Below are 15,678 nucleotides of genomic sequence, written 5' to 3' on the forward strand. Positions count from 1 at the left end.
TCCTTGTCTTGAATTCTTCTGGACATAGCACCGATAGTGTGCACAGACAGAAACTTAAATCACAGAGCAAAGGGTAGGAGAGCTTAAGAGGTGCACAGCTTCTGGACAGCTAAAGCAAATTTACTTTGAAGCTGTAAATTGTGAGGTCTAAGACACCTCCAAAAATCCCAGTACTAACTGTTAAGTGTTGTGATGGATATGAACAATTAAAAAAGAAGGCAGAGTTGAATGTTTTTTTTCTGTTTATCTGTGTAACTTTATAAGTGGATGTGGCATTCAGTCCATATTGCAAGCTTCTTAGTATTGGCAGTGGGAGAAATTTGACAGAGGAAAGACATGAAAAAGAAAAGACAATGAAAAGGAAAAAAGAACAAGAGAAATACTGACATAGAAAATAAGAAGAAAGACGAAGTGCAGAGTATACATAGGAGAGCAAGAAAGAATGCACTTATTTAAAGTGTTTAAAATCAGTCTTCCTGGTAAAAGGGCAACACAGGAATTGGTCTGGATCTGCTGGCTCTTACACATTTTTGTATTTTAAATAGGTAGCAATTTTCTTCCTGGCAAATATCTGGCAAGTTATTTATGTAGGCTGAAACCATCTCCAGTTCACAGGCCACTGAGAGTGCTTAAATCCTACCTAATCTTTGATTCAAGCAGCTGGCAGTAAAACTTAAATTGGACAGACTTTGTAATTTTCATCCCAGAGCACTGTCCATAAAAAAGGTGACTTGAAATACAGAATATATTTACTTGGAAGTGTCTTTACTGTTATTTTCTGAAAGATCTTTGGATGTCCCTTTTTCATCTCATCTCTTGTTCTTGTCATGCCTGATACTATTTGGGAGGGCAGTGCATAGTTCTGTAAATGTTCAGGTGAGAAGAAGAAAAAAGAATGTGATTCTGTCTTCAGTTCTCATGATCTCTGCTTGTGTGTTTGAGGTCAGGAACATATGCTTATTTGCTTAGTCAATTCTAACCTTTTCTTTGAGGACAAAAGGTGGCCTCACAGATTGAATTTATTTTTTTTTCTTTCTGAGTCAGAGTCTGAAAATAGATTTTTTTTTAATCCTGTTTTTAGGTTTTAGATATATTAATTCTGTTTTCATATGTTCCAACTTCAGATTTTTTTCACCTGTCTTTCTTAAGAATGCCTAAAGTATGAGCTATTGTCAAACATGGTCTCCTGGCCTTTGCATCTTTACTAAAAGTGTTGCAGGAGTAGAGGTTTAAAACAGCTTACATACTGTTTCTGTGGCAGAAAACGTGCATAACTACATTGGAATGCACTTCACATTCAGTGCTTTGCAAAGACAACTGACCAGGAGTGGGCTGGTAGTGAAGAATGTAGAGGTGATGCCCAGTTATTTTTAATTCGGTATGTATCGTAGATAATGAAAAGGTTAAGAAGTAGCTGTTACTGAATTGTTGATATTGATGGCATAATGATGGGGATTTCTTATGATTTGAGGTGATTTAGGTCTTCTAGTTAGACAGCGTCCCATAAACAAATATGTAAGGAAAAGCAATTGCCAGATAAACCCAGGAGGGTGTTGAAACTCTGAGACTTAAATCTAGCTTTTTTCTTACATTTTGTGGAATTCACCAGTATTATTTGAAATGCAGATGTTCTTTATGCACAAAACCATGAGAGCTTCTCAGAAAATATTGGAAACAGTTAATATTTTATGAGATTTGGAAATAAAATCCATCAGTGCCATCTCTTCCAGTAATGCTTACGCAGTTATAAACAGAAGGTTAAAAAACCAAAACGTGAGGAAGATATTCTCACCAGGACTTTGCATCTGTGTCTAGGAACTGCTGGATATATGATCATATAGAGAATCTGCAGCCTTTATGGACACCTCGCATTTGACTGTTATTTGTAGCACTCTGTTCTGATCAAATTTGAATATAATGCATTCAGGTACAGCAGTAACTCTACAGCAGTGTCTGTGTGATGCAGTCTGGTGAACACCTCTAGCCAGAGAGGTTTGAATCATTCCTCTTCCTTTGGCCTTTCCTTCACTGCCTTGTTCTGTGAATTCAAGACATGATACTACAAGTAACTGAAGTATTTTGGAAGAGGGAAAATTGGAAAGACATTGTCCTTACAGCTAGGCTAATATCACAGAGAAAAACTGCATGTAAATTTGACAAAAATGTGAATTTGTTCTGAGTGGAGGTTGTGAATGTAGGAGGCGTGCAAACAATAGTGGTCATGAGACAGCGCATCTAAATGCAGATTTCAGAATGGTTGCAGGATGGCAACCATCACTTCCAAAATAGCTAATATTTGAGTTAAAAATGTGCTTTTGACATCTGTGGATTTTGAGTTGGGAAATAGAAACAGATTAGAAAGTTATCAGACAGTAGCCAAACAAAAGTAACACAGCATTTAAGTAGAACAAGCTCCTCACAAACAGATTAATAATTATTTCAGATTAATAATTAATAATAATTAATAAACAGATCAATAATTATTATTAATAATAACTTCAAATATACTAGAGGAAAGGATGATCTGTTCCTGGTAGGTTGTGGCCAGTGTAGGTTTCATGTATACGTTTGACTCCTGGCAGATGAATTCATTCTGATACGAGATTGAGCCTATTAGGAAATTGGCTACATAAGTAAAAGTTCACACTCCATTTCCTCTCAGGTTGCTAAGCACAACAGTTACTGACCTCAGTGATAAGGCAAACATATAAATTAATAAATGTCCTATTAATGAGTACACTAAACATGAAAATGTCTGAACTGGAGAAATACCAACTGTGCCTGTTACCAACTGGGCATGTTTCATGTTGGTTAAACAACCCATCTAATAGGATAAGAGTCAAAGGTTGTAGCACACATAACGATGAGAATTTAGTTTTGTCTTGAATCTACCTTTCTATGTCAATAAAGAATCTTTCAGAAAAGTAGTGATGATACAGACGTTTAAAAGCAGTATGATTCTGAGTGTGAGCACATTTGTATATAGGTTTATGTGTACAAAACCAACCCAGTGACTATAATTTCTTAATCTAAAATGAAGAAGGGTAACCACCTGTAACAAAACTAAAAATTCTTCAAATTGGGCAAATTTTGACTGTTTCATCCTGAATTTTTAATCCGACCTTGCCTTTTTCACATGAAGCATCCTTGATTGGAAATGAAAATCTGCTCTCGTTTCCAAGGTTTGAGAGTTTTCTCTTCACGTTTGTAAGCTGTCTGCAGCCTAGACATCCACCAATTTCTGCTCCATTGCCTCTTGAATACGAGAGTGGTGTTGTAAAGATAAAAAGCCATAAATTTGACTTGAAATTTTACCCTGCGTGCATCAATTTTGCATTGCTTATTTTGTAAGATGCTTACTGTAAATTAAATTGAATGTAGTTCAGCAGCAAATGTGTTAAATTTTAGGGGCGTGGGGATGCTGCAGCAGAATACATGTTACAGAAAGTAACAAGCCTGCTGCCAAATGCAGCTCTCACTGCAGAGTCCCTGGAACACAGTCCTCAGGCACCCTAGTCTTCATTAAATAAACACAACCTTTTGTTATTGTGATATGTGGCTGGTATTTTTATGCACAGTGTAAAACACAGCCTAGTGTGGATCTCTGGTGTAAGTATATGTGCCTGCAAGGGCAGCAAGAGAAACTGGAGAATGATGGAGTTAAAATGCTCTGGGATCAGAGTTGAGCAGAGCCATATCTGACTGCATCAGTCCCAGTCAGCTGTACTTCACACACACATTGGGCTAAAGATTTCCAAAAGCCCACAAGTGTTCCCTCCCCAGTTTGAAAACAGTCTTAGTTGGATACTGATTGTCCTCGATGGCTTTGCTTTGAAAGCTTCTCTGAGATGACTAAACTGAACACTAAAGAAAGGAGGCTTGAGTGCTGTGGTCATGCAAGGCATCATCAGAGGAGGAAGGAGAACAGGTCTGAAGGCTTAAGATGCCTCTTACCTCTGCCGCAGCACCAGCTGCAGAGGTGCATCAGCCTCTGCTGAGCAGGGTGCTTGGACGTCACCCTCACCTGGGCAAGCAGAGGGGGCCAGCCAGCCACAGGACAGAGTTACTGCATACAGGTCTTTGATGTTTGGAATTCTAAGCTTAAATAGAGCATTGCGAGCCTGAAACACGTTAACAACTCTACGAACCCTGCAATACTGCACATATGCGGAGTTAAAGTAACACGTCATCCAAAAAACCATTTGTTCTCAATGTGATTTTCTAGGTGAGCAGCACCATCCTGCAAGTAAAATAATGTACTTACTGTGTCTTTCCTTTAAAGAATAAGACAGCATAAGCCTTTTAGAAGGAAAGACTATAAGTGCTCAGCAACAAAGACTTTTTAATAAATATCCACTGATTACAAGTGTAATTGGAAGAGGAGTCTAATTGTCCTGCCTTGCACAGCAATTTACCTCTAGAAAAAACCGAAGTGAAATTTGGATGTAAAATGTTGATTTAGTGGTTTTGTGCTTATATAGCAGAGGCTCAGATGATCCTGGAAGATCTGATCTGAGACAGAAGCCAGACAGGGTTCTCTAGGTTCTGATAGTACCAGTCAACTAAATCTGAGGGAGTCTCTTAAATTCTGTGGCTGTATTTTACCCACCAGTGAGCCCTAACTTTCTTCACAAAGGCAGTATAAAATGAATTAATATTTTATAATGTGCTTTGAAATCCTCAGATAAAAGGCACTCCAACATTGCAAACTATTTCATGGATAGAACCATCTGAGGTGAGATCTGCCTCCTTTTATGTAACTTCTTTAAAAAATCAGAAACTAATTGGACTCTGAGATGAAATAGTGCCATGAAACAAGATGGACCCACAGTTCTCAAACATACCTATGATCTGTACCATCCCAGGAAGCTGAATTGGTCAGGTAATTCTACTAAGAAGACTTGGAAATAACCATGAAAGCCAGGGTTGATTGTATTTAGTTTGACCAAGCTGATATTTTGTGGTCTTAGCACTGAGCACATGAATATTCTCTCCAGAAGGCTCACTTTGAATGGAGCCTAGTGATTTTTTGTATAAAGCTCATCACCCTATTTGTACATGAAAACACAGCGTATTTTGAGGACCGACTTTCCTTCCTTGGGAAGATAAATATTTCCATTCTTGCTCTGCATCTTGGGATCTTCCAGAGATAGGTAACATCAACTTTGATGAAGAGCTGCAGAACAATCACCTCACCAGAGAAAACACATCCTCCACTTAGTCAGCCCCTACTTAGAGCTACTTCTGCACAGAAGAGGCATAGGAAGTGCAAAACACCCTGGAGCTTCATCAGACTGCAGATCACCAGATGAGACCTCTGAGAAAGCTCGCCTCTTAAATATGAAGAACTCTCCAGACAGCAGAAGTAAGGTGGTGTTTTCCCACGTTTTCCTGAACAGTCTGTCGGGACTGCTTTTCAATAGCTACTATTTTTATAATTAACAAATACTTTAGAAGGTTTGTGAAGTATTGATGGCTGCCCAGTCTTGTTTGCCAAGTACACTCATTTTAATTTGACCAAATCTTAAGAAATGTTGAGTATTTGCGTCTTTGTCTGCTGACACATCTTGTCTTGAAACCTGGTAAATATGCTGAGTATTTTCATAGCCACAGAAAAAATCAGAAGGAGCAACAGGTGCTGAGGTCACCATCCACAGAATCTTGTGAAACGTGGTTCTTTACTTATAGTGATATAAATCTTTTTTACCTGTTTCATTATGATGTGTTCTCTCCTGGATCCACTTACATAAAAGTCTTGTTAATTAATACCGGGTGGACTTTTGTGCTTTGACAGAATGGTAACTCTATTGCTGAAAAAAGACTCTACCATAAAAAGTTGCTACATACAGGCAGTATCCAGTTGTGACATGCTAAATTTTATTTAATGTGCGTAGGTATGGACATATTTTGTTTCATGCCTCAAAAAGAAGTTGTTAAACTGTGTTAAGAAAGCTGTAGAGTATGTGACTACAGGCATTGGAATATCATTGGTAAATCCATGGGGTATCCTCATTTTGGCTGCTGGGTTGAATTTTGGTCTCCCGAAACGGCAAGAACAGAAAGGCTATGGAGAGGGTGGTAGAAAGTGCTAAAGGCATGGATGAAAATCGACCCAGAATAGTGGCTGGACCTGAAGGAGAATAAAGGAGGGATAATGTGGAGCAAATACAGAATTGGTTCGGAGAGCGCAAATTATCCTTTCCCCTCAGACAGTGCGAAGAGAACCAAGCAGACCGTGATAAGGCAGGAGCCCTTCCCGTGCGGTGCAGTAGCCCCGGACCAACATGCACGGCCAGGGCCGGGAGCCCGGCTTGCTCCGGGGAGCCCTGGCGCACCGGCAGGAACGGGAGCGGGAGCAGTGTCCGCAGCCGCATTACGGTCCCGGCTCCCTGCGTGCTCCGCCGGAGCCGGACCGCGGAGCCGGCGCCGTCCGGGGGCTCCGCAGCGCCCCGAGCCGCGGTGTACGGGCGCCTCCCCCCGCCTCGACCCGGGGGGCGGCCCCGGGAGCCCTGGGGGCGGACGGGGGGGGCCGTGCCGGTGACGTCGGGTTTGCAGCAGCCCCGAGCGGCAGCGGGCGGGCGGGCGAGCCCGAGCCCCAGCCCCCGCCGCCCGGTGCTGCGGCAGAGGGCGGCGGGCCGGGAGCCGTGCCGGGGGAGCGCCGCCGAGGAGGGCTCCGGCGGCGCCAGGATGTAGGCGCGGGGCGGCGGGGAGCTGCCGCCGGCGACGGGCTCGCCATGAAGAAGCATTCGGCCAGGGTGGCCCCGCTCAGCGCCTGCAACAGCCCCGTCCTCACCCTCACCAAAGTGGAAGGTAAACGACGAGGTTGGGAGCGGGACGGGGGTGGCTCAGGGAGACCGGGTACCGCGATGGGGGATGCTCTGGGGAGACCGAGTGCGGTGCTGGGGCGCTGCCCGGCGGCGGGGACTGCGCGACTCGTGGGCGGGCGGTGGGGACCCACGGGGCGCGCATCTACCGCGCGGCCGGGCATCGCCAGCGCCTACTCCTGTACCCCGGCTCAGCTCCGGGTCTTTCCTCACCCGTGCTCCAGAGGCAGAGCTTCTCTCCGGAGCTCCCCTCGGGACCCGGGAGCAGCCTCCGAGCCCCTAGGCAAGTACCTGCCGTGCAGGACCCTTGGCAGGCGGGAAGGAGGATGCTGGACGGATTTGCTCTGCCGATGAGAGGAACATAGCCCCGTGTTCCAACCGTCTGTCCTCTCCTATAGTTGCCAGTCCACCAGCATGGTAGCCGTGGGGTTGGGGTCTTATGGCTAGGGCAGACATTTGGAGTCCAACAGCAGTGGGGGAGGGGGTGACAGACCTTGAGGAACCATAGGGACCTTTGGAGACTTTCAAGGATCATGGCAGGGGACCTTGAAAAGGGCACTGATGTGCTCAGGAGGGTTCCACGGAGAAATCTGAAGCTCTGGGTGTACCCATTGGGGAGATTTGGGGTGAGGAGCTGTGATCTTGGGTAGAAACCTGTAAGCCATGTCCTGGAGGGGCACAGCAGGTGAGATTGGGAGTGATGTGAAGGCAGGGTGCAGGTTGGGAAGAGGACCCCATCTGAGGGATGGATGTAGAGCTCAGTTCCTGAAGGAAGAGCAAAGGGAAAGCCACTGGTGTGGGGGATCTCCTGGGGGGTGTTGTAGTTGGTTGAAAGAATGGAGTTGGAACGGAGGGAGGATAGGCAGAAAAGGGATGAGCAAGATGAGGCAAAGAGGAAGAACAGTTCAAAAAAGGGAATGATAGAACAGTAAGGCAAAATGTGAATGACACTCCATAGAAAGCTCATGAAAAAGAAAAAAATAATATTGAAAAGCTGAAGAACAAAGAAAAGCAAAGAAAAAACGGTAGCAAAAGCTCTGTGGAGGAGAAAGTGAGAACATGCACAGGAGGGGAAAAGGAACTAAAATCAGCAAGTAAAAGTGGAATATCGGGTACCTAAATGTTGTTATTTCAGTTTGCAGAGAATACAGCTGTTGCATTCCCACAACATAAAAATCACCTACTGTAGAGATAGGAAAAGGTATCTCAGTTTTCTGATGTAAAGAAGAGCAGGCCTGATCTTCATTACACTATAATTAGAATTTAAAAAAGCTCTTGGAGTTGGCCCCGTGCACAGTAGAGTGTTTCTCTCAGGGTTTGCATTGGAGGCTCCTCCGGGCAAGGAGCGTGTCTCCCTTTCTTGTGGTGCACTGCAAATGCTTTATGAATCATAAATAATAATAACCCACTGGGTTCCAGCTTTGAAATGTGGGTCATCTCATTCCTCTTTTACCAGTTCAAATACAGTTTATTACCTACCTTATATAGAAACATAAACAGAGCAATCTTTCACCATGCTATAAAATTGAATCCTTTCAAGCATTTCCTTGTCTGCTCTGCATACCAACTCTCAGATACCCTATGGCCACCCACCAGGGACTTTGTTGACCTAGTTAGACTTTTCCTTCTTTACTTCAGTTTCCTTTTTTCTTCGTCATCACTGGCAAAAATCTAAATTGCCTTGATGGTGTCTGATAGGACCTGGAGTTTCTTTCCTTCTCTTTAATGAAACAGACTGAATTTGTTGAGAGCTTCCTTTTCCAAATCAATTGACAACATTTCCTTTCAGACTAATATTGACTAATTTTGTCAGCTGGTGTTTAAAGCCATGTAAAAAAGCCTCAATGTAGTTATAGGCAAAAATAAAGTGAGGCAGTGGGCATACTGTGGACTGCTGACTTCCCTTGGTCTGGCTGCAGTACCTCTGGCAAAGATTTGTCTTTCTAAAGTTCTCTGGTAGCCCAAGCCCATTGCAAGAACATAGACATTGCTGCAAGAGCAAGACAGCAAGAACTTTCCTCTGCTTTGTAGTTATGATTATTTTCTCCCCTATCAACCGCCATCAAAGCATTTCAAGGATCTCTGGCAGAACCACTAGGAATATGTTTCATTCTAGGATGGTTAGCCAAGAGGAGCCTTTCATTGATATGCATAGCTGTAAAGCCCTCCAGCATTCCCTCTATTTTCCTGCTGGTGCAGTAGCTTCTTTGCTTTAAAAGGAAGATAAGGACTTAGTGCGCCTTCAGAAGCGTGACTGCCATTTCGAATTATTTCAGAGATTGAATCATCAGTATGCTTGGAGCTTGCTGTACCAGCACTTTTCAAGACAACTGTATCTACATGCATTGCTCAGGCAAGCAGTGTGTTTTCTGTGTTTTCTGTACCTGGTACCATTGCACATGCTCCATATTTTGAGAAATGTAGGCTTGGTGCCTGATCTGTGCTTTTTCATCTTTCTGTTGTTATTTTTCTTGCCAATTTCTATCCATGCTGCAGTGACCATTCCTCTCAGACCAGCCAATTGACTGTTTTCACCCTATTCGTACATGAAAGCACAGGGTACTTTGAGGACTGACTTCCCCTCCTTGGGAAGGTAAATATTTCCATTCTTGCTCTGCATCTCAGAGCAGGTAACCTCATCAGAGATAGGTAACATCAACTTTGATGAAGAGCTGCAGAACAATCACCTCACCAGAGAAAACATGTCCTCGCTTAGTTAGCCCCTACTTAGAGCTACTTATTCCCATGCTTTCAGCACCAAGGATATAGCACATTTCCTCTGCACTGTTCTGTCAGGAATATTGAATATTGGTGATATTCAAAGTTGCTTATAAGGCAAATGACACCTCTCTGCTATCAGTTATTACGCATAAATGTATCAACTGAGTTGCCATGGAACCAGATTCTGCCACATGTTCAGCTGGAGTAACCATCACTGGAGTTGCAGGGAATTTGTGTAAATACAAATGAGAAACAAATTTGGCCTTTAATATATTTGCATGCCTGCAGGGAATTTATCACAAGCGTATCAAGACTGTAATTACTTTAATAATAAATCTTTTTCACTTTTTTAGCAAGCACAAACTGAAGATCCCAAGCACAGCAAAAACTTTCATGACTGGCAGTCTGCTTCCTTAAGAGATGAGATTCTTATTATCCTCATTTTGCAAATGGAGCAGCCCAGAAACTGCAGAATGAAGCAACTTGCCTAAAAACGAGCAGCATATATTTTCACAAAGCTGGCAAGAAAAGACCTACAGCAGATAGGAATGGACCCCCAAAATTCCCACATATGTTTTCTGGCCACAGGAGAACCCTGTCATGAATGCAGATAGAGGTGGGAGAAGCCTTCTTTTTTGAAATCAGTGACTTCAGGTTCCTACTAAAGCATCCTTTTTGGGAAATATGCTCAAATGATGCATAAATATATCTCTGGATAAAACTGTGTAACTATTAGCTGGTGGCATCTAAAGGTTTTGGTAGTCAGGCAACATTTGTTTGTACTTTGACTGAGCACTAGGGCAGACCCTCTGAAAATCTCACCCCAGACTTCACGTCTGTAGAAGCAAGATTTGTGCCCACTGGTCTTTTTCGCATGAAAGCCGTACATTATAGACATATGCAGTGCTTGCGTGTTCTAGAAAACAGAAGCAGGTGGAGAGCAGGAGAGGCCAGTGGTTTGGTGGCTCAGCCAGGGCTGTTGGTTTGTGTGTGCTTCCCCACTGAAGCGGCCTTGGAGGAATGCATGCTGGCTTCTGCATGAAGTATTTAACTTGGAAAATGTTCACTTTTGTTCAGGCTGTCTTTTTGCACAGAAGACATTCTTCAATGTGAACATTCACAATCAGGGCAGAGACCATCAAACCCACCTTGTTCTTGCTCCATAGCTATGGTAGCAGCTTTCTCCTGCTCCTGACTGGAACTGGATGAAGGTGATGGTAACAAGTTTGTGTGCAGCTACAGGAATGAATGAGGGTATAGGTTTGCTGTGTGTCTGCTTCTCTGTGGTACCTGCCAGCATGCACTCTGTTACTACAGGGTAAAGATATTGTGAGTTACTCCCCTGATGGAAAAGAGGTACCCTCTTCCATGCTTATTGTGGGTACTGAGTGTTAAATGCACATGGGCAGTAATTACACTCTGGCTTTGGCCCAGGGCAACTTTTGCCCAATTTTCATATTCTTTGCAGTATTTTCAGTTAGCACAACAGCGTATTTAAGCAGATATCCAAGATCTTGTTCCAAGGCGTGAGGAGTTTCTTGTTACATAACACCTGGCTCCCTTCCCAAATGGCACCATGCTTTCTTAGACATTAAACAGCCTCAAAATGAGCTCCTCTTAGCTGTGCTAGGCTTTCTCACTGGGGAGTCCCTCCAGCTCATCTTTTATCATGTCCCACTGGTTATTTTGTCTGCCATCTTGCCTGTGCAAATATAAGCTATAGGTTTGGAGGTGACTCATTACTTCTACACTGTGTGTCCCTGCCTCAAATGATACAAAAATAAAATGAGGCCATTTTGATGTTACTAAACTAATGCCAGAGCAGGAGTTTTAATGCATCATGAAGCAGAAAGATAAGTTATTAAAGATTTATGTAAGCTTCCTTACGTTAGTGGCTAAAATGAACCAATATGTAAACACTGTGGACAAACCATAGTTTCATTTACAGTGACAGAGCTTAAGAATGGCAGCATCCATTGGATCATCTTCTCAGACCTCTTGTAGATCACAGACCATTACATTTCACCCACTTATCCCTAAATGAAGTAAGGTGCATTTGTAGTCATCTTAAATCAATTTAGGCATTTGCTCACAAAAAATAAGCAGATTACTAATCCATCTATTTAATTATAGATTTCTCCCACGAGAAGCTGGAACAAGAACCAGTAGAAAATAAATATTAAGTCACCAGAATTCATTATTCACTGTCTCCTGATTTCATTTTGTAATTCTTGTAAAAGAAATTTGTCCCTCTTTCCTAAAGGCTGACAATTGTAAACAGTAGGATTTGTAGCATAGAAGCAGCTCAGTGTAAGAGCTGGACTTCAGAAAAGACTAGTAGTTCAATATACAAGTCTGTGTTAGCTGAACATGTATTCCCCAGCACTTTCCCAGCAACAAGGCTCATATATAGGATTATTTATGTTGTTGCTTTCCTAGCACATTGTACTCAGTATAGCACATTCACTTATATAGTAAGCAGCTTGTTGCACTTGGCTGGAGTACCATTGCCAACCTTTAGTCACAGCCCAGTTAATCTTTGTTAATTATAAACCGTGAGATGCCACTGCAGACCTGGATAGCATCCTGCGGAAGCAGGAATTTGGCCAATAAAAGAGTAGATTTACTTTGTAGTCTTCACTGAGTTTTGCTGACAGCCACTGCGGCATAAGATCAAAGGCAACAGAAAACAAGGTGTTTTTAGCAGTGCAGAGCTGGCTTGCTTTTAGGCAGAGCTGCCCACCAAATGTGTAGGCAACACGTATTGGAGAACCCAGGTGCCACCTCCCATGTTAGCTGCCCAGTTCCAGAAACATGGATCCACTCTACCTGAACATAATGCAGGGGTACCCAGCCTGGAAATTTTGTAAGTCCTACTCAAGACATGAATTTTGACATGGGATCTAGCGCCCTTTGGTTATATAGAAGTTAAATGTTGACTCTTCTGGAAGTAATAGGTTCCATTTTGTTCAGTATCACTATTTCTGGCCCCAAGCATCCTCAGTTAAATAAAAAACCAAACAAGCATAAGCCTCATAAGCCTTGCAACTCAGTCATAGAGAGTACAGAAGTGAGGAAGTAAGAGCTAGAAATGGCTTTTCCGCAATTGCCTCAAATTCCATAGTGCAACTCTCAGCATGGATAATATTGTAAGTGTGGTTGAAAAAGGCATGAGTCTGTTTTCTGTAGCTGATTGAAACAAGTGAAGAATAGTGGGTTGCTAAAGCCTATCTCATTAAAAACAGGAAGAGGCAAGTATCAGAGAGAAAATAGAAACTAGAAAATTTTGCATGTAATGTATTTTTGCTCACAGTTATACTGAGTACCTCAGTGCCCACGTGGGTCTAGCCAAACCTAGGGTTTTTTTAAAGGAGACTCAGCTTTTGATGAGTTTGCTGCTGAGACCTAAGAAGACATCTCTTCTTTCTTCCAGTAGATCTTTGAGCATGTGGGGACTTCTGTGGATATATGTGCATTACTCTAGCCACTGTGAGCACACACAAGTCTCTGTCATGTCCACACTAATATCTGGTTATTGGTTGACAGAGAACAGGTGCTCCAACTATCTTGTTCTGAACTTAAGACCTAAGAAATGCATTGTGTTTAAGGTTCAATAGCAGGTTAATCCTTTAGCTTCTAGGAGAACAATCAATTGGAGTTAGAATTCAGTATGGAAGAAACCAGTGGGTTACAGCAGTCTTCTGTCTAAAACTGTGCTTACTTGAAAGACAAGCAACTCTGAATTTTTGAAAGTTACATAGGGAAGAAAGAACATTGTCCTGTTTTTGATAAAATGCAATTAGCATAGCCTTCACTGTTAGTTTGAATTCACTTACTTCCCTGTATATATGCACTGATGTAAATGTGTTCTTTATATTAGTGTAAGTAGTTGAATTCCCTTGGAGACAAAACTATTACTCAGGAAAGACATGTAGCACTCAAATGCCTAGATAATTAATACAGTAGTTTCCTGCATAGAATCCAGCCTGGTTTTTTATCATTTCTTAACTCTTTGTTTAGTCTGACATTTGAACAGACTCTGATAAAAATTTTCACAGAATACAGTTTTTGGTCATATCTGATTTTTGTGCTAATAGAAGTTCTGCTTCCGTAACTCCTCACAGTAAGTGGCAAAACTCCCAGTGACGTCGCCAGGTAACTCAGTGTACGACTCAGTCCGATTTTTATTCAAGAAAGGAATGCAGAATAATATCAAGAATGCATAACTTATAATCAGGGTTATTCTTTGCATGCTTTTATGGTGGTCACTTTCCAGTCCCACAATGCTGATACTGTAGTAAGTACCCAGTATCTTCCATTTTCGCTAGGGACTCCAGTCATGAATTCTAATTAATCATAAAAAGGACAGTATTTAGGGGAACTCCCCACCTCACAAAATTCAAAGTAGAATATCATATTTTAATAAGGTCAATTCGAATGCAGCACTTTTAATAGAATTTCTAAGCAGGTGCCTCTGAAGATAAATTAAATGGATTAAAGTCCAAATTGCTGCAATATGAAGGTGATAATTTTTCAGCTCTCTCTGTATCACTAACAAGAAACTATAATATATATATTTGCAGAAAGCCTTGCTGGAGTATTTGACAGAGGAAGATAGGCATACATATGCTAGGGAGGAGAATTTGGCGTGTCATCAGCAAACGTGCCAGTTATTTAATTTCAGCTCTTAGTAAGTTTAGGTATAATATTTAGCATAGGATAAAACAGGAATTATTGTATTATAACCGTTAGTGATAAAAAACATTGTATCTGTGAGTAATACTTTAGGATATAGGAGTACCTGTTACAAGAAACTTAGGCCTATTTGGTACAGTGCTATCGGACATATTTCCACTGACAGGAGGACAAGAGAATCATCTTGACTGCCAATGAACCAATAGTCCTATTTTCTGCCCTGCTGAAATTAAGGTGAGATGATCAGACAAGTTTGAATATCCTGCACAGATAATCATAGCACTTTACTTTTATAATTAGTTAATTTATACTATGAATTCCTGTAGCAAAAGAGGGTCTGAACTCAGAACACTTTTTTCTTGCTTTGAGTTCATGGTCATGCAGTTTTCCCCATTTTCAGATATCTACATCCCTTATTCTGTAGCCTCTACCAAATTCAGACCTTCTGACCTAATAGATTAATACCCTGGTTTTGTTCTTTAAAATAACTGTACTGTGGACTTTAAAACTATTTTCTGTATTGATTTATTCTTAATTTAGTCATGCCATTTCATGATCAAATTAAGTCAAATTATTTTTGTCTGCTACTGCAAGAGCAAAATATTTAAAGAAAGTCCTTTAAACTTTCCCCGAATAGCATCTAAAAACGCATATGTGCAATGCTGTGTTGATGCAATATTCTCATTTAAAAACTGATTTAATAAAGTTTTATGGAGTTTTGTCATTTTTCCATTATGTTACACTAATTGATATTCATTAAAAAATATAATACTGATCTTTTGGACCTTCAGCCCTGACCATGGTTGGAAAGTTAGTGAAATCTGAGCAAACTCAAAGTCATTGCAATGCTGAGTGTTGCAGTCCCACCCACCAGCCACCCACAGGGACTCACAGCTTTCCTGTAGGAATCCAAGAGCAGCTTTCTCAAAAATCACATACACAGCTGCCATATGAGGCCCAACCAGAGGTCTATCGGGTCTTCCTTCCAGCTTGGTGGAATTGATTGGGAACATGTATTTTCTAGCCTGAGATTCATCTCGCGGAGTGTGGGTGTGCTGACAGCTGCAGTTTCCCCAGATGTAGAGGAAAAAAAATTCTCTTTTTTTCTGCTTCGTAACTAGTAATTTTTGGCAGTTATTTTGCTTTTTTGGCTGTTCTTGAAACACTGAGTTGCCCTTTTCCATGGAGCAGCCTGTGAAGAGCTCAGGATCCCTGGTGGCAACGGCCAGAGCACATCACTGAGCATGCAGCATGTGGGTAGTTTGCTCCCACCTGCACCTCTCTGTCAGCACACTTCTCCATCTGTTGATTTATGACCCAGTCACGTAGCCTGTCAACCCCCACAGCTGGCCATTGCCCTCGCTGACCTGCCTAGCTTCACATCGTTAGGAAAATTTGTTTCCTCATGGCTCACCCCTTCGGTCAGGTTACCTGTGCT

General features: G+C 42.0%; 1 protein-coding gene across 2 annotated transcripts in view; it reads left to right on the forward strand.

The window, feature by feature from the left end:
• SLC35F3 (solute carrier family 35 member F3) overlaps nt 1–15,678 on the forward strand; it is a 170,925-nt gene that overhangs the window by 103,920 nt on the left and 51,327 nt on the right. Inside the window, exon 1 of one of the 2 annotated variants that reach the window (XM_027750547.2) lies at nt 6,442–6,810. The exons of the other annotated variant lie outside the window; for it this stretch is intronic. Coding sequence (XP_027606348.1) covers nt 6,735–6,810 — 76 coding nt within the window. The 5' untranslated portion in view covers nt 6,442–6,734. Of the gene's footprint in view, nt 1–6,441; nt 6,811–15,678 lie in introns of those variants that run through there. 2 annotated transcript variants of the gene reach the window in all.

Source organism: Pipra filicauda, unplaced genomic scaffold, assembly GCF_003945595.2.
Source record: "Pipra filicauda isolate LSUMZ 115617 unplaced genomic scaffold, ASM394559v2 scaffold16_size7369187_pilon, whole genome shotgun sequence".
NCBI lineage: Eukaryota > Metazoa > Chordata > Aves > Passeriformes > Pipridae > Pipra > Pipra filicauda.